The 24,388-nt window shown below is 36.1% G+C and overlaps 1 protein-coding gene across 2 annotated transcripts in view; it reads right to left on the reverse strand.

Moving 5' to 3' along the window:
• Positions 1 to 24,388, reverse strand: part of SOS1 (SOS Ras/Rac guanine nucleotide exchange factor 1) — a 206,784-nt gene that overhangs the window by 36,103 nt on the left and 146,293 nt on the right. For both annotated transcript variants that reach the window (XM_069108616.1, XM_069108617.1), the window contains exons 11-16: positions 21,879 to 21,960; positions 21,386 to 21,508; positions 20,811 to 20,914; positions 19,512 to 19,734; positions 17,266 to 17,385; positions 5,309 to 5,471 (exon numbers count right to left, since the gene is read on the reverse strand). In XM_069108616.1, coding sequence (XP_068964717.1) covers positions 5,309 to 5,471; positions 17,266 to 17,385; positions 19,512 to 19,734; positions 20,811 to 20,914; positions 21,386 to 21,508; positions 21,879 to 21,960 — 815 coding nt within the window. The remainder of the gene's footprint in view (positions 1 to 5,308; positions 5,472 to 17,265; positions 17,386 to 19,511; positions 19,735 to 20,810; positions 20,915 to 21,385; positions 21,509 to 21,878; positions 21,961 to 24,388) is intronic.

Consider the following 24,388-nt stretch of genomic DNA (forward strand, 5'->3'; position numbering starts at 1 on the left):
ATCTATTGAAAAAAAAATCATGTATTTCTAGTGATTATATTAATTGCTTTCCTAATGTTGAATCAGTCTTGATTCCATGGTCTAAATTCAATTCAGTTAAAATGGAAAATTTGGGGGGTTACTTAAGTCTTATTGCTAGGATTTTATTTTTTACAATTTTGCATCAATAATCATTGGTGATAGCATACTATTGTACTCTTTCTCTATCAGATCTCTCTTGGCTTAATTATCAACACTATTTGCCTCAAAAGGAACATGTTAAAGTGATTTCTTTCCCAAATATGAAGAGTAATTTGTGCAGCATAGGTATTCATTGCTGCTAAAACATTTGATAGCATTCAATTGTAAATCAGCCTGGAACCCCTTGGTAGATCTTCATGACTTGTTCAAATTTAACTTTCTCAGAATGGGTTAAGATTTCTACTTCTTATTTGAGTATTATATATTTTTGTAGGTAGTCATCCATTTTCTTTACATTTTTATTTATATTACTAGAATAGAATTGTTTATTATGCTTCTCTTAAAGCAGACTAAGATTATATAAACATTTTTAGATAATACACTGCTGACTCATTGAGCCTGCAGACCAATAAAAGTCCCAGACCCTTTTCAGGGAACAATCTAGCTACTCCTCCCCAGTTTTCTACTTGGTGATATTTTTTAACTGAACACATTACATTTACTCCTAACAATTCCATATCTTTAGAGGCAGTCCATTGTTTGAGCTTACTAGGTACAGAGTTTAACTCTGTTAATCTTATTTGTTTGTTCTTCTTCCCAGTTTTGTGTCATCTACAAGTTTTATAAGGATGTCTTTATCTTAGCCACTGATAAAATGTTAACAGCATAGGGCCAAGTATAGATCCTTGGAAAAATCCACCAGGGAATTCCTTCTAAGCTGATATGGAACCACTGCTGATTGCACTTTTGAGTTCAGTCATTCAATCAGTTCTAAGCTAGCATCTAACTGTTGGTATCTAGCCTATAAGTCTCTATCTTGTCCACAAGAATAGCACAACACTTAGCCAAATGCTTTGCTAAAATATGTTAATTGCATTTATAGTATTTCTTGGCATTTTGGATAATAATCTCATCCATAAAGACATTAAGTAGTTTAGCATGACCCATTCTTGAAACTATGTCAGCTCTTTGTAATAATTTCTTCCTTGACAGCCCTAGGTCTATATTTCTATATTTAGAAACCATCCCTTGAGAAATATATTCTAGAATGTTGACAGGAATTGAAGTCAAGTTCACTCTCTTGTCAACTCTATTTGCTTTCTTTTTTTTGTTGTTTTTCAAAGTCAATACATCTGTCCTTCTCTAATTCTGTGGTACCTCTCCTGTTTTCTATAATCTGTGAAAAAATCACAAATAGTAATTCAACAACATTTTTAGTAGTGCTTCCAGTATTCAAGGATATATAGCTCATTTGAACTTTTCAAGGACAAACAGGTGCCCTCTTACTGATCTTGGGTAACAACTCATTAACTATTTTTATTCTATGCTTTCCAGTCCAAAGATCATTCTCTTTGGCAGGAAAAAGAAGTAATCTATTAATGTTGCACACCAAGCAGCTGCCTATCACTTCTTTAATACTCCGTTACCCAACAGAGCTTATAACTTATTTTGTATGTCTCTGTCTGTCTCTCTCACACACACTCTCCAACTCTTTTTTGTTGTTTTTTGTTTTCCTCATTACTTGCCATTAATATGATTGTCTGTTCATGCCTTTGTAAAAACTAAATTGTGTGATTCTGGTGCACCCACAATAGTCTCTTTTTGATAGCTTTCATTTTTTCCTCTAAGAATTTTGTGTCTTCAGAAATTCATTCTTGCACAATTCCTATTTCTCTGTACTATTTCTGACCCATGGTATACTACCTATGCTTTTTCCTAAATGCTTGAAGGGGTTCAGAGGAAAGTATATGAGAGATTCTCTAGAGTTGTTCCTCTTATGAGGAAAGGATGAATTATTGCACTTTCACCAGGGATTACAATGAGCTCAGTTATTTAAGAGAGTTGGACAGAGGAAGAAACTAGTACCTTAATGATCAGTGTGGACCAAAGACAGGAAACCTTAGAAAAGAGGTACAAAGCCCATTAGGTGGAGTTGACATGGTTGGCATAGCAGGAACCCAGTAGTGGGGCCCTAGGCAGGTTTCTCTTAGGCAGAATAAGGGTAGTTGTCACATCTCCACCCTGAATTGCAGTTTTAGTTTTTCTAGTCACATTTCCCAATGCCAGAGAGCAAGTATATTTGCGGGGCCTAAGGGATATAGAGATAAGAAGACTCACACATGCTAGGTAGGCTCCCATATATTCTGCAAGCCCAGGAATGCTTCTTTGACCCATTCCTACCTATGCTAATTGCTTATCTATGCACTGCCATAGCCCCTTTCCAAATACTAGACTATGATAAACTGATGAGGTTGAAGAAAAATTTTATGAAGACCCAGAGACTCTCATCATCAGTGTGCCAAAAGAGGACAAACTTATAATTCTAGGTCACTTTAATTCTAGAGTAGGCACAGACTACCAGATATGGCAGGGAGTCCTTGGGAGGAATAGAGCTGGAAAATGCAACAGCAACAGTTGCTTACTACTGAAGGTTTGTAGATCTCATGACCTCATTGCCAACAATTCTGTTTATCTAAATGCAATAAAACTTCATAGATGCACCCTCACAGCAAACACTGGCATTTAACAGACTGTGTCATTGTAAGGAAAAGAGACAGGATTTAAGAGTGACAAAGGCAATGTGGTACAGAATGCTGGACTGACCATAAACTTATCCTCTCCAAGCTAAATATTTACATTCAACAAAAGTGGCAGCCCCAAGGCAGACTTCATGTCCGAAGATCATAGTACTTTTCCTGGTGTGAAGAATTTTTTGCTCACTTGGAGGGAAAGGTGGGTCAACACATGGTTGGCAACACTGGAGCAGAAAAGGAGTGGGTGGCTTCCAGAGATTTGGTGTACAGCATTGCATTTACTCATCTGGGTCAGAATACTTGTAAAGATCAAGATTGGTTTGACAAAAATGATGGGAAAATTCAGAAGCTGCTAAATGAAAAATGAGAACTCCACGGGGTTTGCCAGCAGGACAGTTCATCTGTCTCTAAGAAGGCAGTTTAACTCCATCAAAAGTAAAGTGCAAGTGAAGCTTCAAGAGATGCAGGATTCTTGGCTCAGTAAGAAGGCAGATGAAATTCAGTTTTACACACACAGTAACAATCTAAAGCACTTTAATGATGCTCTGAAAGCTATTTATGGACCAAAGAACTATGGTGCATATTAACTACTCAGTACTGATGGGGCCACATTGATTAGTGATAAGCACATAAGCCTGGAGAGACAGGTGGAACACTTCCATAGTGTGATCAACAGACTCATGAAGCAATACTGAAGTCACTGACTGTACACCTCAGGTTGAAGTCAATCCCTCTCTAGTCGAGCTTCCAACTGAAGTAGTGCTATTAGGTTCCTCTTACGTGGGGAAGCATCTGATGCTGATTCTATTCCAGTTGAAATTTACAATGCTCTTGTCCACTGCTCTTACAAAAGCTAACTGGAAATTTCTGTTATTCCCCAGGAGTTTCAGGATGCCTCCATTGTCCATCTCTATAAAGGTAAAGGAAATAGATTGTTCTGTGACGTGGGGGTGGTGTCTCTCTCTTAGACATTGCTGAAAAGATTCCTGCCATAGTCTTCTTTAATAGACTGATTCTTCACCTGGAAGAAGGGCATCAACCCAAGAATCAGTGCGGCTTCAGAAAGGGCTGAGGAAAAGTTGATTTGCTTGCCTGACAACCCCAGGAGAAATGCCAGGAGCAGAACAGAGTTGGGTGAATAACATCTGTTGATCTGACTAAAGTTTCTGATACTTTCAGTCATGAGAGCTTATGGTTGCCCAGAAAAGTTCATCAGTATTGTACATGAGTTCCATGACAGTATGCTTTGCAGGGGTTCTGGATAATGGACAATGCTCTTGAGCTTTCCCATTCACCAATGGAGTGAAGTAGGGTGTTGTGCTTGCTCCCATGCTTTTTAGCATGATATTTTCAGTGATGTCAGACACCTTCAATGAGGATTAAAATGGCATCAACGTCAGCTACTCTACTGGACTGCAAATTATTTGACTTGAAAAGACTAACATGGAGGGAGAGTTGGTATGTGATTTTTTGTTCACAGATGCACTCAACACAGCCTCTGAAACTGAGATGCAACAAAGCATGGATCAATTCTCTGTTGCTTATGCTAATTTTTGCCTAACAATTAACAGACAAAAAACACAGGTCCTCTACTAGCCAGCACCATCAGTTACAGCAAATGGAGAAATATTGAATGCTATGAATATGAATTCACTTACCTTGGCAGTATACTTTCCAGGGATGTCCACATGATGATGAGGTTGACACATGCAATGTCAGAGCTAGCTCAGTGTTTGGGAGGCTCCAAAGGAAAGTGTGGGAGAGAAGAGGTATTAGACTGCCTACCAAACTAAAGATCTACAAGAGCCGCTGTGCTGACCTTACTGTTGTATGCCTGTGAAACCAGGACAGTATACGGACAGCATGCCAGGAAATTGAATCATTTCCATTTGAATTGTCTTTGGAAGATTCTAAAGATCACCTGACAAGATAAGGTACTGGACACTGAAGTCCTTTCTCAAGTTAAACTGCTAAACATTCAAACTCTTATTTCAGAGAGCACAACTTCAATGGGCTGGCCAGGCTGTTTAAATGCCAAATATATGTTTGCCTAAAAGACTATCTTATGGAAAATTCACACAAGGCAAGTGCTCACATGGAGGTCAGAAAAAGTGATACAAGGACACTCAAGATCTCTCTGAAGAATTCTGGAATTGACTGTGTGACATTGGAGACACTAGCACAGAATAGCTCAGCATGGCATGCCTGCATCAAAGAAGGCACTGTGCTCTATGAGTGATGCAGAATTGTAGCAGCTCAAAACAAACATGAGATGCAGAAATTTAGAGACATCTCTACTCCAAATGTTCAAGTGAACTATTTGTGCCCAATCTATGGTAAAGCCTTCTGAGTCTGTGTTGGTCTCATCAACCAGTTGTACACATTGTACCCTGTCCCCAACATAGTGATGTCATTTTGGTCCTTTTTGAGAACAAAGGACAACAACCAACCAACAAAAAAAAGGTATTTAAGATCGTATTTTGAATCCACCATTGAAAGGTTTAGATAAGTGTACTTTAGAACTAAAATATGATTATTAGAATCAATAAAATAGGGAATACACATCAATTTGAAAATGTTTTCTACACATGTACCTCAAATGTGTGGTCCAGTCTATAAACAGGTGATGAGTTCATGGCACTGACAACCTCAAGTACACCATTAAAGTTGTTCAGTTCTTGAAAGACTTGAAGAATCTCAATTATTCGACTCACCACAGCTACTCTTTCTTCTAGGTTTTCTGCTTCTACAATACACCTGAGTATAGAAAGAAGAATTTTTGAAAAATTTTTACCCTATAAATTTGAACCTTTAGTAGTAGAAAATTAAATTATAGGCTTAAGAATTGTACCTATGGAAGTATAAAGTCTTAAGTGACAGAGCAATAAAAATAAGATATAAACATATTAGTTATTTTTCAATACAACAAAAGGAGTTCTCAAATCCAAATACTTCAAGTATTGATCCATTGAGAGCAATGGATCTAGGATTTCATTAAGAGCCCTCTCTCCAATAGTACATATCACAATTCACTCATAGTTTGTGGTTTTTTATACTTCCTACCATAAAGTTGCCATAAAGGATCTACCCCACTTGGAGGTTTTTGTATAGGTCTTTAAAATTCTGTAGGCACCAGTATAGCCAATGCTTATGCCTTGCTTTTGTTATAATTCCCTTTCTGATCATACAATTCCTGAATGATAAAGTTTATGTTACTTCTTACATGCAGTCCATCTCTGGTACCATTCTGTAGCTTAGTTAAGTCCACTAGACATTTCCCCACGGTCCTTTGGTAACAATGTTGATTCTTTGAAGATCATAGCATTCTATGATTTGCTACCAAATAGCATTACCAAAATGAAAATGGTTAAAAGACATGTTTTTTTTTTTGGGGGGGGGGGGGAGCGCCAGGGTCAGGGAACAGTTTAACCTCATTGGAAATGGTAGGGAATTTTTCAAATGCAATATAGCCTATTGTCTTGTTTTTGTCCATGTCTACTTGTAGTGCCTGACCAAGATAGATACACTAATAAGCTCTGTTAGCTTTTCCAACCACTGACATGTCATAATTTGAGTAATAGATTTTCTTCATTCATTTTTCACTCCTATATAGACTGGTAAAGCAATTTCTTTTAAGTAGTGATGAATTTTCTTGAGGATTTTCTCTGTAGTAATATGAAACTTGATATTTTCTGGATGATATAATCCACCTCATCATCTACAGGCAATCCTTCTTCCCTTTGGATTCGGCACTAGACATCCTCTATGACAGAGCTGAGCATTTTTGTTAAGCATTACTTTGCTTGATATGCATACAGGACTGTTGAAAAAAAAATTCTTTTTTGGTTGCAGGTGGCTAAGGAATATCATACAATGTTAAATCTTTTTACTTTAATGGAGATCAATTAAAGCTACATTTTGTTCCACTAAATCAAAAACATTTATCTTACATCATTAAAAAAAAGTCTGCGATCTTACATTTGCCATATCCTCCCAGTTAATTTGGAGGTCACAAAGATATAGCTTGCTATAGAAAATAGCTTATTAAATCATTGCCTCTTTTTCTCATACAAATCCTGTTCTTTGTCCACATCATGACCTGTAGTGCTTAAACCCCTCAGTTCTCTCCCAGGCAATCACTCCTGCACTAGCTATACTCTCTTCCTCTCCCTACCTTGGTCCTTTGGTGAACCAGTTCAACTCTACACCACACTCTTCTCTTGAGTTCCTTAACCCCTTATCATACTGCTGATCTTTCCTTGCTAAGGGTCAGCACTGGATCACTCACTATCCACTGCCCTTTTCTCCTATGCATGTGCTGCTGAGGGTGGAGAAAATCATGAAATTGAACAGATAATTAATAATGATAATAGTTATATCATCCAGGATACATCTCCTGCATGGGCCCTCAATTAATGCAAGGGAATTCTTTTACATTTCCTAATTAACTCACTATCACATTTGCCCTCTTCCTCATCTGTCACTTAGATGCTTTCTGCCACTATCTCCTCCTTGACCTGTCTCAAAAGAAAAGGTGAACCTTCTTCTTGCCAAGGATAACCCCTCTATCTGTTCAAGTAATACCATTCAATCCCATATTCTTCAGTAGATTGCCCCCTCTATTATCCCTACTTTCTGTTATATCACTTTCCTTTTGTCTACTGGCTGCTTCTCTACTGCCTACAAACATGCTTATGTCTCTCTTATACTAAAAAAAAACCACTCAGTTGATCCATATATCCCTGTTAAATATTGTCCCAATTCTCTGCTGCCTTTTGTGACTAAATGCCTTGAAAAGGACAACTATAATACATGCCTCAACTTCCTCTACTCTTGTCTCCTGTTTTCTCCTATTAGCCAATCTGATAGGTGTGACGTAGTGCCTCAGTTTTGATTTGTATTTCTCTAATCAAAAGAGATTTAGAGCCTTTTTATATCACTACAGATAGCTTTAATTTCTTCCTCTGAAATCTACCTGTTAATATCCTTTGACCATTTATCAATTGGGGAATGATTGTATTCTTATAAATTCAACCCAGTTCTCTATATTGTCTGGCTTCTAAATTTATCATTCAATAGAAACTGCTTTCTCCAAAGTTATCAATGATCTCTTAATTGCCAAATCTAATGTCCTTTTCTTTTTTTATATAATATTTATTTTTAGTTTTCAACATTCAATTCCGTAAGATTGAGTTTTAAATTTTCTCCCCCTTCCTCTCCTCCCCTCTTCCCAAGACAGCAATGCAATCTGATATAGGCTCTATTTATACATTCACATTCAACATATTTTCACATTATTCATGATGTAAAGAAGAATTAGAATGGGAGAAAATACAAGAAAAAAGAAACAAAACAACAAAAGAAAAGGAGAATGAATTTTATACTTCCATCTGCATTCAGACTCCAAAGTTCTTTCTATGGATGTGGATAGCATTTTCCATTGTGAGTCTTTTAGAGTTGTCTTAGATCATTGCATTACTGAGAAGAGCTAAATCTATCAAAGTTAGTCACCATACAATGTGACTGTTATTATGTACAATGTTTTCCTGGTTCTGCTTATTTCACTCAGCATCAGGTCATATAAGTCTTTCCAAGTTTTTCTGAAGTCTGCCTGCTCATCAGTTCTTACAGTACAATAGTATTCCATTATATTCATATACCATGACATAGTCAGTCATTCCCCAATTGATGGACATCCTCTCAATTTCAAATTCTTTGCCATCACAAAAAGAGCTCCTATAAATATTTTTGTATATGTGGGTCCTTTTCCTGTTTTTATGATCTCTTTAGGATAGAGACCTAGAAATGGTATTTCTGGGAAAAGGGGTATGCAGTTTTATAGCCCTTTGGTAATAGTTCCAAATTGTTCTCCAGAATGGTTGGATTCATTTACAATTCCACCAACAATGCATTTGTGTTCCAATTTTCCCACATCTCCAACATTTGTCATTTTCCCGTTTTGTCATGTTAGCCAATCTGATAGGTGTGATGTAGTACCTCAGAGTTTTGATTTGCATTTCTCTAATCAACAGAGAGTTAGAGAATTTTTTCATATGACTACAGATAGCTTTAATTTCTTCGCCTGAAATTTGCCTGTTAATATCCTTTGATCATTTTTCAGTTGGGGAATGACTTGTATTCCTACAAATTCAACTCAGTTCTCTATATATTTTAGAAATGAGGCCTTTATCAGAGACACTGGCTATAAAAATAGTTTCCCAGCTTTCTTCTTCACTTCTAATCTTGGTTGCATTGGCTTTGTGCAAAAAATTTTTAATTTAATTGATTTTGATTAAAAGCATCCATTTTGCATTTCATAATGTTCTCTATCTTGTTTGGTCATAAATTCTTCCCTTCTCCATAGATCTGACAGGTAAATTATTCCTTGCTCTTCTAGTTTGCTTATAATCATCAGCTTGGGTGGATTAAATTATGATCTTGATCTTGATGACTCTCAACTCTACTTATCTAGCCCTAACTTTGCTGAACTCCAGTGTCCCATCTCTAACAGCCTTTCTGACATCTTAAACTGGATATCTGATAGATGTCTTAAATTCAATTTGTCCAAAACTGAACTCATTACCTGTCCTTTCAGAATCTTCCCCTTTCCAAGCTCTCCTATCACTGTCTAGGGTACCACCACTTGCTTTACAACTTGGATGTCATTCTTGACTTCTCACTCTCACCTCTGCCCTGTTCCCCATCCAAATCTGTGACCAAGGCCTATTAATTTTACTTTGATAGCATCACTTACATGTGCCTCCTTCTCTCCTATGATACTGTCACTACCCTGGTGCAGGTTGGTATCACCTTATGTCTATTTCAACAGCCTGCTTATTGGTCTCCCTGCTACAGGTCTCTCCCCATTCTAGGTCATCCTTCTCTTAGCTGCCAAAGAGATCTTCCTTAAATGCAGCTCTGGCCACATCATTTCTCCCCTTGCCACTTCAATCAATAAACTCTAGCAGCTCCTTATTATCTCCAGGACCAAATATAAAATTCTTTGCCTGGTATTCAAAGCTCTTTATAACGCATCCTCTTCCCCTCTTTCCAGTCTTCTTATACCTTACATTTTTTGCCTCCCCAGCATGTTCTTCAATCCAATGACCAGACCTCCTTGCTGTTCCTTGAACAAGACATGCTATCTCCCAGCTCTGGCATTTTTTCTGGCTATTCCCAATGCATGAAATGTTCTCTTTCTTCTCGTTGCCACATGGCTTCCTTCAAGTCCCAGTTAAAATCCAAGCTTGTACAGGAAGCCTTCCCCAATCTCTTTTAATTCTGAGCCTTGCCTCTATTGATTATCCCTATTTATTTTGTACATATCTTGTGTGTACATTGTCTCCTGCATTAGACTGTGAGGTTCTTAAGATAAAATTGTCTTTTACCTTTCATTGTATCCCTAGTACTTAGCACAGTGCCTGGAACATAGTAGGCCCTTAATAAATGTTTACTGACTGCTTGTCACCATCTATACTCTCAATATTTTATAGGTTATTTTTATAAAGATTTTTATAGAAATGACAAAGTAGACATATGGGTTGGTAGTTCTTGATATACTTTTTTTTTTAAGACATCGGGGTTAAGTAACTTGCTCAAGGTTACACGGCCAGTTATTTCTGTGTGTGGTGCTGAGTGTCTGAGCCCGGGATTCGATCTCCAGGTCTTCTCAACACTGGAGCCGGTGCTCTTACTCGCTGTGCTACCTGGCCACCCCTCTTCTTGATATACTTTTGATCCCCTTTTTGGTATCAGTACCGACCTCAATTTTTCCAATCATTTGGTACTTTGTTTTTCATATTGAGTTGTTTCAGCCATGTCCAACTCTTCATGACATCATTTGATATTTTCTTGGCAAAGATACTGAAGTAGTTTGCCATCTCCTTCTCCAGCTCATTTTATAGGTGAGAAAACTGAGGTAAACAAGGTTAAGTGACTTGCCCAGGGTCATATAGCTAGTAAGTGTCTGAGGCTGGATTTGAACTCAGGAAGAGGAATCTTCCTGACTCCAGGCCCAGCACTCCATCGACTACACCATCTAGCTGCCCTTTGGTACCTTACCTTCTTTTAAATTCTTTGAAAAGGAAAACCATAATGCTTTAAGAAGAATTGCCTCTGCCATGCCTTTCTTCTCTTTGTACTTCACCTGGCCTAGCCATTCTTCCATTTTCTTAAGTACCATCTTCATCTACTTACACTAGGGAATGATGTGTTAATGGATCAGATTAATGCAGATTTATCTCCTTTTTCAGCTATTTATTAGTGTCTATAATTTTATTTGTAAATGTTCCTAGATGAACTAGTCCAGTTGGATCTTGTTCCAAACTTCATCCAGTCTTATTTCCACCTCCTCTGCTCTTTGCTATTTTATGAGATTCTGTTAAGAATTTTACGCACTGTTTCTTTCCCTAATGTTTCACAATCCAGTTTACATATTAAACTAGTGCTTCCTGTGGCTTCCGTTGCCTTTACACTTGGTAAGGAAACCAAGAATTTGTTGGCTAGAAGAAATTCTTTCAGAAGCAAAACATTATTTCCATTTCCTACTCTTCACCTAACTGCTGAGCATTTTATGATGATGATTTTTGGCTCAATATAAAGAATGTATGGGCTCTTTCGGTCTTTTTTTGCTGTGGCTAATGCCATATTTTTTGTTTAATCTTCTGTAGGAGAGTAAAAAAGCTTTTCCTTTGCTTATTTCTGGCATTTGGGCACCAATAGTTCATCAACAGGTCAGGTCGAAACTTTGTAATTGCTCACACCATCTTTTCTTTTGTATGCTCCTGTATAATTTGGTGTTTGTTTCTAACTTTGTTCTGTGTTTTGATTGCACATAAGCAACTGACATAAATGAATCCCACACTGGTGACCAGCAATTTCCAACCATTAGGATAAAGTAGATTTCATTTGTTATGATATTATTCAGTACTCAGCATGCCCAGCGTCTTCCAGGAGTCAAATAATCATCATATGTGTTCAAAACTTCTGATTAGCCTATAAGTATCTGGCCTCTCATTTTTTTTTATCCTGCACCATGTTTTTCAACATACCTTTTACCATACTATATGTCCGCCTTTGCATTGAAGTATAAATGCATATATTGACTTGGTTTGGAGAATTTCATTGAGTTCTTCATAGAATTCCTCTATTTAATAATTAACAGCACATTTGGGTAGATAAGGGACAATTGCATTCTTGGTGTTCTTTCTTTGTTAATGGTCATCATGAAGACAAGAAGATGAGATGATTTAATGTTATGAAATGATCTTTTGTGTACATAAGAAAACCAACTCTATAATCTCCTTTACCTCTCCAAAGAGAACATGGAGCATATACTGTTTGGCCAATTTTCTTATATCTTTTCACTTATTTATGACAAGAATGTCAATACTGATATGGTACAACTAATGATTCATTGATTGGAGAAGAATCTTGACATTCAAATATCAAAAATTAAATTAATGTTCATAGACAATCTAACAAGTGTGATTCTTAGTACCTTTTGCTCCATTCTATCCTATTATCACTACAGAAGCCTAAGTAATAGGCTACATAGGAACAAGGACCATTTTGTTTTATCCCCCCCCCCCCAAGTCCCCACCCCACTACTGCCAATTCTGCTCCTTGTGACCAAACTACTAGTGATGAGGTTCTCTGGCCATACATGGCTATTCCTTGGACAGTGGACCTAATATGTTTCCTGAAACCACTCAAAAGAATTTCTAGTTTGGTAGAACCTACTAGAACTTGTGTTCTACTTGCACAGCCTTCAAGAATACAGGCTCACCTCCATCTCAAGAAGAGAGGTATCAATGTAGGACTTTGTCAGAGGATAATGTAAGTAGAAAGGAGTTTCCAAGTTAGATATATACAATTGATAGGAGTTATAGTCTTTTCAATTCATGCAGGCAGGCTGCTTTTGATTTTTAATCCTTTCATTTGTATCTGACAGACTTCCAGAAGTGAGAGAGAAGATGCACTGTGACCTATCATCGCTGTGCGGGTATGTTTCAGAGACAATTATTTTGGAAAGAAAACATTACCTCTATTTCCTACTCTTCATTTAATTGCCAAGCATTTTGTGATGATGATTTGGGTTTGATATCAACTACTAAAGTTAAGTTCTATAATTGTAGAAAGTTAATGAAAATGAAATCATTTTATATTTGAAAGCTAAAGAACACCTGGAAGCTATATATTTACATAGGCACACTAAATTCACTCACAGGGTATTCTATGCTAAGAGAAAGTTTCAAATTTTACAGACCATATTTGCTCTCCCACCATTTATAGTATTTGGAAAGACTGAGATCCAGTGCAGAGTCCAAGTTGAAGAAAGATTCATTAGGCATGGTGAAGTCATCCAGATACTCCTATTTGTGGCTGACGTTGTGCTGGTTAGCATCAAACCTCAGAAAACTGTGAAGCCTTCTAGAATAGACCTATAACTACTTAAAAGCATTTGGTCTAACCATCTACAGATGGTAAAGTGTTTGAAGTGTGTGAAGAATGTCTTATTACCTGGGCTACTCTACGCAGTTGGATAGTCAACTTATAGTTTATTATATCTCTCTCTCTCTCTCTCTCTCTCTATATATATATATATATGTGTATATCTATATCTCCTTATAATAAAAATGTCAATATTGATATGGTACAAGTTTTACACAGAGAACAATGGAGAAGTGTGTGGTGGGTGTGAGCAGGATACAAAACATAACAAATAAAAAAACTGAAGAACAGGAGTAAAAGATGCCATCATACGGTGAGGCTGAAGGGAAAAGAGGTGAACAGCTCCCATATGTATCCTTATATATTCTTATCAGGTGAAATTAAGGAAATCCCCTAGCACATTGAGGGTGCCTATTGGGAGATTCCTTCATTGATAAATTTTGTTTTAACAGAGTGGACAAATTTAAATAAAACACCAAAGGATATTTCATGAAAATAGTTAAGTCAAACAAGATAAGAATAATTAAGATAGGTAATATGTACAATCTTAATTCTACTCAATTTATCAGGTTCTTATTAAGCACCCTATTGTGTCACAGATCCTACTAGGTACTGTGGATTCAAAGACAAAAAGAAATGGTCTCTGCTTCCAAGAAAGTTATGATCTATTACCCAGAAACAACACAGACACAGAGAGATAAATGTGTATATAGAATATAGATAAGAGTTTCAGTGGGGCAGGAGGAGAGCACTAGTAATTAGGAGTAACAGGAAAAGTTACACTTAAAAGGTGGCACTGGAGCTGAGTCTGGAGAATATTCCAGACATGGGTAACAGTCTGTGCAAAGGCACAAAGAGGGAGACAGAATGTTATGTGTTTGAAATATTGGTTAGGCCAATTTGGCTCAAATGCAGAGGAAAAGGAATAAAGTAGAATCAGTCTTAAAAAAAAGAGTTGGAACTTGATTATGAAAGGTATTAAATACAAAGTAGAGGAGTTTTTATTTCTAGAGGCAACAAGGAGATACTGAATTTTCTTGAGCAGAGGAGTGACATGGTTAGACCTGTGCTTTAGGAATATTTTGGCAACCAAGTAGAGGATGAATGGGATAGGAGAGACACTGGAGGCACAGAAATTAGTGAGGAGGCCGTTGTAGTAGTCCAGGAGAGAGATAATGAGGTGCTAAAGCAGAGTGGTGGCCATGTGAGTGGAACAAGGCACAAGATTTTAGAGAGAACACCAAGAAGACTGGGTAAATGATGTCTATGTCCATCTATCTAGAAAGACATAGAGATACTTGTATGGGATTGAGGTAAGGGAAAGGAAGGAGTTTGAGGATGCCTTCATGATTTCAAACCTGAGTAACTGGAAGGATAATGAGAATACTTCCCATGAGTAGGCAAACAATAAGGTTAGGCTACAGGATATTTCAAATAGGTGTGGTCCTACAGCTATAGGGATCTTAAGGATGTAAAACATGACCTATTTCTGCATTTTAATTCTGTGCCTCTCTTGCCCTTGGGGGTTTGCCAAATATGCTTCCTCTAGACTGTGGATTCCAATGGAGCTCACAAAGGAGAACTGATACCAACATGCCAGATGACAGGTCCTCATCCCTTCCTGACCACTTAATTTTTCTGAAGATCAAAGAATCATACCAATAAAGACTGGAAGGGAAATGAGATGCCACTTAGTTGCAAAGCCTCATTTTACAAGTAGAACACTAAAACCTGGAGACATTAAGGGATAACACAGGACCTACAGCTAATAGCAAAACTAAGCCTTGAACACAGGCAACTGACTCTAAACCTAGGGTTATTTGAACAGCACAAGGATGACATGTGTGTAGCTTCTCCAGTATAATTCTTCACTATAAGCTATCGCTCCTCTCTCTCCCCACACTTTGCACTTCTTTTGAGACTCTGGTATTTCTTGAATTACAGCTGTACAGAATGACCAGAAGAATACTGATATTAAAAAGATGGGTCACTGTTTCAGGGAGAGCCTTGGGGTCATTAAAGGATTTGTATAATTTCCCAAATGTAGTCCAGCCCACTGTCTTCCTACTGTTCAAATCCTGGGCTCAGCTCCATGTCTATATGCATTGTGCCAGTGGATTGACTTTTCAATCTGTTCAGTCAATTGAGTATCATAGTTTGGACAACAGCCACTCTTTATCTATTTGGTTTTTCTGTGTTGCTAAAGTCAAATTCTTGCAAGATTCTATCATTTTAGTTAGGAGATTCTGCAATATTACAGAAATTAATGCAACAAAGTATAATATCATCATTAAACAAGAGAATTTGGAGCTGTCACCATGTATAGGGACTCCCTCTTCAATTTGTACTCAGTACTGCTAGGTATCTTCCAGGACAAAAATCAAACACCTCTAATGAATATCCTTAACCCTGTTTTATGTCTCACTTTAAATGGTCACATTTACCTCTATTGTTATATCCTTCAAGAAAACTTGCATGCTTCTAACATATGCATAGGAGAAATGTTGTTGGAGGAGAGTTTTTAATATAAAGGCAGTAATTTTGCTTTCCTGAATCAAGTCTTTTTTTTTTTGATCAAAAGTAGGCATAGGTGGATCTTAAGTTCCCTAAACCTTTCAATCAACAGTGTGACTTTAAAGACATGTTCTGTTGTAGAATGTGATTCATGAAAACCTGGTTGTTGTCTTATGCTACCTTCATCAAGATACCCTCAACACATGTATAGTTATTCTTCATATAGTCTGTATATATAGGAAAGTTGGGTAAAAGTTACAATGTGAAAATTTAGTATTAATATCAGATAAAAACTTACTAGCAATAAGAAATGCACCAAATATAATTTTTTAAATTACACGTAAAAACAATTTAACATTGCTTTTTAAAAAATTCTGAGTTCCAAATTTCTCTCCCTCCCTCTATACCCTTTCTCCTCATTTAAAAGGCAGATAATTTGATATAGATAGAGATAATTTGATATATACATGTGTAATCATGCAGAATGTTTCTATATTAGTTATCATTATCGACCTTCTTCAGGGTGGGGGGAAGATGCTACACATGGCAAAGTCCATATATCAACAATAAAAAATTAAATAGATTACATCAAAATGGACAGTAAATGACTGCTTACTAAAGAGGGAGTCATTTCCAAATCATATATGATCTAACATTAGACTATCAGTTTGTTAAAGCAAAGATAAAAATCAACACCAAGTTAGAAAGACAAAAATGGGAAGATACGGTGTGCAAAAGATACAACTTCTATCTGACTGATCTGCATAAGTGGTTGGTAAAAAAAAAAAAAAGAAATAGATAAAAGAACAGACATTGAAATAGAAAGTCACCGTTTCCTAAGGAAGTTTAAGTAATGTTAATCAATTGCCACAATGAAAAGATTTTTTAAAAAAGCCACTCTACCCAGCAAATACTTAATCTATTTTAAGTTTTATAAACTATGAAGTGTCATGTACATCTAAGCTACCATTTATTGGTCTGGCAATCATGGATGATTAACAATTATCATATATTTATATCCAATACCTACTTCTAATTGATGATGGCTCCTCAAACATAAAATTACAACTGAACCAATTTTTTCTCATTCAGTAAGTTCAATCCTACTGAGAGCAAAGAGCTGAAAATGACCAGTAAGCCTTTATTATCAAAATTTTCTCTACTGGGCATGCTGAAATTTATTTTTTGCTTTATAAACAAGAAACCAGGAGTAAACATTCAAGGAGTCAGTAAACCAAAATTCTGTATGTATATTGTGCTAGTGATTAAAAAGAATTAATGTAAAAGTAAGAGAAAACACATTTTTTTCCCCTTCAGTAAGTTCTTTCAATTCCTTATCCATACTTTGGCTTCCAATTCATCCCTTACTAAAAAATAGTCTCTGCTTCTGAAAAATTACTACACGAATTATAGGAACCTATTCACTACTTATCCTCTCACTATTCTTTAAAGAACACTGGCCAAGTAGTCCTGTCAAGATGCCTTTGATAAACTTTGGCTACGACAGAACATCCAAAGTTCCACACTTTCAAGATAAAATTAGTTCGATGGACCATGAAAATAAAGAAAGCTTCAAATAACTTACTTTTCAAACCACAAAGTAAGATTGGTTGTATGGCGGATCATTTTCAGAAGGTTAGGAGAATTAATTTCTTTGTCTTCTTTTGTCCACACACTTCCAACTAATTCTGATGGCTGTACAGCTCTGAAAACATAAAAGATATGTTCTAATTATATAAATATCCTTTAAAAATGTAGTCCATAAGCATTTATCAAGCACCTGGCCACTGCCTAGAAAGGTGTCTTTATACATCAGTCAGTCATTAAGCATACATTAAGTGCCTACTACATACCAAGTACTACTAAGGCACTAGGAATAACAAGGAAAGGCAAAAGACCGTCCTGATCTCCAAGAATTGACACCAACATAGGAGACAATACGAAAACAACGATGATGGACAGAATAAATTGGAAATCACCTCAAAGAGAGTCCCTAATATCTGCAATAAGTTAACAGTAGAGTTTTGTGATATATTTGCCTTTTTATAGTAAAGACATAGGAAATCAGGGTGGCTAGGTGGTGTGGTGAGTAGAGCACCAGCCCTGGAGTCAGGAGGACCTGAGTTCAAATCCGGCCTCAGACACTTATCACTTAACTAGCCACGTGACCTTGGGCAAGTCACTTAACCCCAATGGCCCTGACTTCCCTCCTCCAAAAACAAAAAGACATAGGAAATGGATAATGCAGATTTTTGAATCTTTTATTTAAAAACTCCGCCATCATCTTCCCAATTTTGGATGGATAAATGTTCACATGTTCCTAGTTTTCCTGTGAAGTCATTCAAATAAATGAGACTAAAATTTTAAATACAAACTTAGGTTTTTAATTCACTAGGAAAAGCACCTTTAGGGATACCAGACACATCAAAACAGAATGTAAGTCTGGTAGAGTATACCTGGCCATATTTTAGAAGAGAGTTGTAGCCAAGACCTCCATTCACTAGGGGAAAGGTAAGAGGAAGAAGACAGGAGTAGAGTTACAGAGGTTATTTTAGTAGTAAGTCCATTGGCATAAATGCTGGCATTGTATGGGTGTGGGGTGTTTCCTATAGTTTTATTGGCTAATAAATAATAAACAAGTTGGAAGTTTTCCCCCTTCCTATTTTGAACTTGGAGGTATTGAGAAAGAGAATGGAAGAGTAGGAAGCAGTGTCATTATTTTGGGTCAGTCTCTTAATAGAGTGAATGTATTGTTTTTACATAATTATAAAGTTATTATGGGAAGAAGCATCAAGATTTACCTTCCACCTCATGCAGGCTAACCCAATAAAATGCCCTTAGTAATAGTATAATGTTTAGAATTTTGACATAAGAATGATTCCATAATATACCAGTCACTTTGAATTAAAATCACCAGGAATCTGGAACCCTGGTTTTATGATTTCTTACACAGCAGACTATTAATGACTAAGATCACTTTTTAGTTAAAAGATCAATTGCTATTTCCTATGATGGTATAAGATGATCTGACATAGATAACAAAACTTGAAATTTTCTATATGCAAATTCAGGCTGCGGCTTATATTTAACATATTATATAGGTTGACCTTTGTTTCAATGCTGATTCTAGCATATATGCCTAGGGGCAGCAGAGGTTTCTCCAAACTTATGTGTAAGTTATAAGGTTCCCAACACATAACATTTTGAATGACCCCTGATTTTGTTGGGAAAAACACTCCTCCTTAAGTTTGTGACAAGCATTCTATGAACTACCATGCCAAAAAATTGTATTGCCTGGTGGCCATTTTCCTGGTAATCAGCCTCCCCAATTTTAACTGGGACAGTCCACTGTCCACTTCATATTCAAAGTGACAGCTAATAGAAGAAAATCTTATTACTGCTATTAAAAATGTTTTCATCTAATAGTCTATCAGCAAAAATTACTGAACTAGGATAGTGTTAGCTTAGCTGCTGGCATACCTGGCATACCTGGTAAGTGTGGGAAGACTTAAAAAAAAACATTGATTTACCTCACAATATAGGGTGATCTCAGAAATGCAAATATTTTGATAAATATATCTCTAGATACCTGATAAGTTGTAAAGCTTAAAATTTCAGATGGCTTTTAAAAAAAGCATTTGTAATTCCACCTTAGTGTAATCTTGCAACAAAAGACAATTATGATTAATTTTAATTTCTTACATGCAATAATTTGTGCAATTACAGAAAGAGAACTGTGATATAGAATGATTTAGTGCTTAAAAAGTCTTAACAAATAATAGAGTTATTTTGCATAAAAACCATGTTTCTTCTGTTTGTCAAACTGCGTACCTGTAGAGATCTGATTCAAGTAAAGTGAGCTGTCGAGCAATTTCTATTGGATGCAAGGTGAGCAGGTCAAAAGTCTCTGTGTGTCCAGGTCTGCTTATATGCCACTCAACTGCAGGAGGTGAACTTTCAAATGTAATGTTATGTCCTGGTCCATTGTCTCGTGCCATTTTTTTCCGCTGGATGATTTTAGTGATAGATTCAACCCATTTCTTCATTGCTTTGCCTAAAATGTATTAGATTAAAACATATATATATATATATATATATATTTTTTTTTTTTTTTAAATTAAAAGTTACATTTGAACTCTATTCAATTTTTGAGATTAAATTTCTGGAATATATTGTAGACTGAAACCCCAAATCACTAACAAGGTGAGAAGTCTTTAGAAGTAAATTAGCCTCTTGTCAGGTTAAATTATTAAGTTAACTTCCTGGTTTTTCCACTAGCACATCAATTCACCAATAAGAAGTGAATGGGAGGGGTGGCTAGGTGGCACAGTGAATAAAGCACCAGCCTTGGAGTCAGGAGGACCTGATTTCAAATCTGGCCTCAGACACTTAACACAAAAAACTAGCTGTGTGACCTTGGGCAAGTCACTTAACCCCAATTGCCCTGCCTTCCCCCCTCCAAAAAGCAAAAAACTAAAACAAAAAAAAGAAGTGAATAGCACACCTATCACCAATGTCTATTTTAGATTGTTCTTATACCTCAAGTCATATGCTGCAAATGACAACCAGAAAGTGGAGCATTAAATAATTTAAATAATTTTTCAAACTGATCCACAGCAAAATTTGATATAAGAAAACTCAGACTTATGGAATATTACTTTAATTATATCAAAGATGAATCTTATATTCATATGCTATCATTTTATATATTATCAACTGATAAATTATTGTATCATTTTTAATGTAATTAGGAAACCAGGAAGTGTTGATGTGTCCAGTGGTGATTAAAGCTATAGGACTTCTTAGTTTTCCCATGGAGAACATTATTATCTATTAACCAATAACATCCCTGATTTTGCTCGTCTCAAGGATTTGTCTATCTAGTGTTAAGACAACCAATTGAGTCATAGTAAATTTAAATAGCTGGTCGATAAAAAAAAAAACTGAATTTATTTTTGGATGTTTGTAGACTAATAAACTGATGAATTTATTAATTTTTAAAACAGTTGTGGTGGCTCACATTGGCACATTATGATTATATTAACCGGTAGTTAATGTCAAATATGACTGACTATAATACTCATGAGCTTACCACATGTATTAAAAAGACAAAACACATAATAAACATACCCCTTACTGTTCCAATAAATTCTTCCAGTCGTTGCAAAAGATCTGTGTCTCTTTCAAAATCATAGAAGTGGTGTTCTACCCAATGCCGACATACGTTTAGTACTCTATGGTATTTAAAAAAAAAAGCTGAGTGAATTACTTAAGAACCTAAATTTGTCCTTCTATATTGGTCAGTGAGCACTAAATGAAAAAGTAACTCAAGTCTGTGGGTCAATTTTCTGTAGTACCTTTGATTAGAGGCTGTTCAAAGACTTATTTTATAATTCTGATATGTAGATAACTGAGAGGCAGTGTGGTATAGTAGGTAATGTGCTGCATTTGGAATTAGGAAGATTTGGATGTGAATTCTGTGTCCAATACTATATAGACAAGTCAAATTAACCTCTCTGGCCTCAGTTCTCTTATCTGTAAAATGGAGATAATAACAGCATCTACATCATAGATTTGTAGTGAGGATCAAACAAAACTTTACCCACATGCACACATGTGCGCACACACATGTGTATAACATAAAGTGCCCTGAAAATCTTGGAGCTCTCTACAAACGTGCACTACCATTTACCCCGAATACTCACCGAAGCTGTACAGGTTGTATATATTCCTTTCTAAATCGTTTTAATTCCACACTCAGGGGTTGATCTCCATTTTCCATTGCTATCCTATCAGCCTCTGTTGGCTCAGGCTCTGGAATTTCAAACCTGGTACAGAATGAGACAGATTGCTAATTAACAACTACAATCCTTTTTTTTCTATTTATATTTGCTCTTTCTCAGAAGAATCTAAAGAATCTAATCTAATAACTTAGTTGAAATCAAGAAATTTTGAATAATGAATCTACTTATAATAAATTTTAACAGTCTTTGAATTTAATAATTGCTCAAAGTTACTAAATTATGAAGAAGCAAACCATCATGAAAAGGCTTCATTTTAAATAATGTTATAACATAATATATTGTTACTGAATGAATTAATATTTACGAAACAATCAGAATGTTTCTAAGAAATACAAACTTGGCAACTCAATCTTAACTTATGTTTTTAAAATGATAAAATCTTAAACTTACAGACCTCTCTATTAGAAGACTCAGTAGCTCTTGAGGCTTGCAGAAAGATCTATATGTTGTAAGGAATGTCCGAACAAAATTGGGATCTAAAAAAGTAAAAACAGCTTGTTTATTTCTTTCACATCTTTTAGCTGTTTTTCATCAAAACAGTTTACAAAATCAAAAATATTAACTCAAAGGTTAAAAAGCAAACCTGCTAAAATATCTCCATATAGTATTTTAACATTTGTCAAACAATTGAGCTTTAAAATACATTGTTAGCTTAAATTTATTCCTCTCTATTTTAATATTAAAAAAAGATATTAAGGAATGAGTAATTATTCAGAGTATACCCTTTCACTAGCTACTATGCCTTTAAGGATATCAGTGGACAGAAAGGATGATGACTGAGAAGCAGAAGTGGAGAATTCTGAAAGCTCTTGTTGCTTCTTCAAGCTTCCATTTACTACCAGGATCCTAGCTCTGTTCATTCTTCTTCCTAAGTTCTTCCCATGGTAAGAATCGAAGTATCAATAATCCTGAAAGAAATTTCCTAATTTCTAAACCACTTCTGAAGTATTCTTTATATCAAGGTAATAACAACACCTCATCATGTAAAAGCAAGAGCAGTATATTTTCTAAAATACTGAATTTGTTAAAACAATTTGAGGAATTTTGGGGGGAACTTATCCTCAGTGAACATTAACAAGGCTTCATTAAAGTTACAAAAATGTAATATTAACAAAAGAAAATCATTAAAGCTGAACTAAATTTGCTAGAATACTGTTTTGAGGGGGCTACATTAACCTTGATTTTACCATAAAGACCTGTTAAGTTAAAATTTACATGGCTTTATGATTTTAAAAGAACTTTGCATATACTATATTATTTAATCCTCACAACAAACCCAAGAAGTTTGCTATATGATCATGCTCAGTTTAGTGATGAAGAAACTGAAGCAATGAGAAGTTAAGTGACTTGGTCAAGGTCACACAACTATTATGCAGCAGTTAGGACTCTAGATCTTTTGAGAAGAAATCAAGAGCTATTTGCTTTATAACCCCTCATGTTTATAAGGTATTTTAGGGTTTACAGAGTGCTTCACGCCCAACAACTCTGTGATCTGCTAGTGAAAGTATCACCCATATTTTATAGGTGAAGAAACTACGGCTTTAGAGATGAAGTGACTTGCTGAATGGTTGAGTTGAAATCTGAACACAAATCCCAGGTTTTTGTTTTAATTTTTAAATCTAGTCAACAGTCACCTCACTACTTAGTACAGTCATAGGGTCATACAGCTAGTAAGTGCCTGAGGCCAGATTTGAACTAACAAACATAAGTCTTTCTGACTCCAAGCTCAGCACTGTGTCCACTGCCCCACCTTGCTGTCCCCATCATATTCTATTAGGCAATATACTTAATCTCAGCACAGGATGAATTGACAGGAGCTGTCACTTCTAATCTGTCCAGCACATGTCCTTTGCGCATTTAGATGCCTTGATGTTGAATCTGAATCAGCCAGAATTATTATATTATTATATATAATATTACTATTACTATATCAGACACTATTTCAATAGTGTCCCAATTGGTCTACCAATTTTTTTTCTGTTCCCAATTCTTCTTACTCATAGAATCACAGAGGAGGCACTTCAGAGACCAACTAGGTTAACGTGTATGTGTCATTCACCATCCCTAAGGAATTGGTATCCAGGCTTGGCTTTAAAACCTCCCATGAGGATAAACCCCGGATAATTCTAATTGTTCAGAAGCTTTTTCTTAACACGTAGCATTAATCTGCCTCATCATGCTTCAGTCCCATTGCTTCTAGTTTTGTTTTAGGGACCAAGAAGGATAAATCTTCCAAATGGTAGTCCTTCAAAACTGTCACTGAAGACAGTGCTACTCATAGAAAAAAATTATTCAATTCTTTCATCAAGCTGGACGTGTTGTAGTGCTGCAGTCTACGTGTTTCCTTAAAAAATGTGGTGTAAAAAATGGACTGACACATGCAGAGTATGACAAGACTATTGTACCCCTAGTTCCAGATATTGTATCTTTCTTAATTCAGCCCAACACTATAATATTTGTTTTGCTGCTGTGTCATAATATTGTCACAGTGAATTTTTACTCCACTAAAATCTCCTTGTTATTCTCCCCCTCCCACAACCACCACAGGAACTGAGTGTAGAGATTTACTTTTTTCTCTATTAGATTTTCTCCTTTTAAATTTGGTCATTCTAATCTGTTGAGGTCTTGTTTGATCCTGACTGCCTATCAAATTATATGGAAACTTCTACTCAAGGTCCTCTATGTTCTAGCACTAACCAGTCAGCCTGAACACGACCCTCACCTTGTCTCTGTGCCTTTACTCAAGCTGCCCGATGCCCCTGGAACAGGCTTCCTTCTCATTATCACCTGCTAAATTTAAAATCATCTTTGAAGGCCTACCTCGGAAAAAAAAAATCACTTACTCCAGGAAACATTCCTTGATTCTTCCAACCAGATATGACCTCTCCTCCTCTCAACCTCTAG

This window comes from Petaurus breviceps, unplaced genomic scaffold, assembly GCF_028583685.1.
Source record: "Petaurus breviceps papuanus isolate PSGF00001 unplaced genomic scaffold, PetGlider_PUasm1.0 90407, whole genome shotgun sequence".
NCBI lineage: Eukaryota > Metazoa > Chordata > Mammalia > Diprotodontia > Petauridae > Petaurus > Petaurus breviceps.